The following is a 1,110-nucleotide window of genomic DNA, read 5'->3' as shown; positions in this document are numbered from 1 at the left end:
AAAAAAAAAAAAAAAAAAAAAGACTTACTGTTTGAGGGAGTGTTTTGGGGAAGAGACCAAATCCTCACTCATTTTTAAATTTCTGGTGCTGGGTGAGACCACGTAGACATGGAAAAGCCTTAGGAGGTGATAAGACGGAGATTAGCCATGCTGAATGAAACAAGGCTTTCCTTTGGGGATTTCAGCAGAAAAACCTTTCGTGAGACTGGAGAGGAAAATATGTCTGTTCTGCTTGGCAGGTCCTAGCAGAAGATGTGACTCAGACTGCCTCTGGGCGGGGCTGGCTGGCCCACAGATCGTGCCACCGTGCCGCAGCATCGTCAGGACCCTCCACCAGCATAAGCTGGGCAGAGCTTCCTGGCCATCTGTCCAGCAGGTAAGGCATTTTTTTTCCTCAAGCCCTCAAGGATTTGTACGTGCATTTTTACTGTCGCATGCTCCCAAGTTAGATGATGACTTGGTTCACCAGCTTGTCAGAGTGGTCCGATCACCCAGACTGTGGTGACTGGCCTACTGGGCACTCAGCCAGGTGAGAAAGTCTTATGTTGTAAAGGTCCCAGCTGGAATGCACTCTGCCCCTTTTGCTTTCCAAGATGATTAGTTCGTGTACATTGCAAATATTTTCATGTGCAGGGCAGGCAGTTAGCTTTCCTTTGGTGGGAGGACTTGGCTGTAGGGCTCATCTATGAAGGAGGCAGAGATTGGCATTTGCCCCGGACTAGAGTTTTAATTCAACCTAATTCATTTCTTTCTGTGACAGGGGCTCCAGCAGTCCTTTTTGCACACCCTGGATTCTTACCGGATATTACAAAAAGCCGCCCCCTTTGACAGGAGGGCTACATCCTTGGCGTGGCACCCGACTCACCCCAGCACCGTGGCTGTGGGTTCCAAAGGGGGAGATATCTTGCTCTGGAATTTTGGCATCAAGGACAAACCCACCTTCATCAAAGGGGTGAGCAGTTCCCTGTGCCAGGTAGTGCTAAAGACGTGTCTGTTGGCCGGGTGCAGTGGCACACGCCTGTAATCCCAGCACTTTGGGAGGCCAAGGTAGGCGGATCCCCTGAGCTCTGGAGTTTTGAGACTAGCCTGGCCAACATGGTGAAACTCTGT

The 1,110-nt window shown here is 50.3% G+C and overlaps 1 protein-coding gene across 2 annotated transcripts in view; it reads left to right on the top strand.

The window, feature by feature from the left end:
* Positions 1-1,110, top strand: part of DDB2 (damage specific DNA binding protein 2) — a 31,084-nt gene that overhangs the window by 2,434 nt on the left and 27,540 nt on the right. For both annotated transcript variants that reach the window (XM_017529269.2, XM_017529266.2), the window contains exons 2-3: positions 240-376; positions 761-952. In XM_017529269.2, coding sequence (XP_017384758.1) covers positions 240-376; positions 761-952 — 329 coding nt within the window. The remainder of the gene's footprint in view (positions 1-239; positions 377-760; positions 953-1,110) is intronic.

Source organism: Cebus imitator, unplaced genomic scaffold, assembly GCF_001604975.1.
Source record: "Cebus imitator isolate Cc_AM_T3 unplaced genomic scaffold, Cebus_imitator-1.0 Scaffold58, whole genome shotgun sequence".
In the NCBI taxonomy this organism is placed as follows: domain Eukaryota; kingdom Metazoa; phylum Chordata; class Mammalia; order Primates; family Cebidae; genus Cebus; species Cebus imitator.
This window is presented reverse-complemented; position numbering and strand designations above follow the sequence as displayed.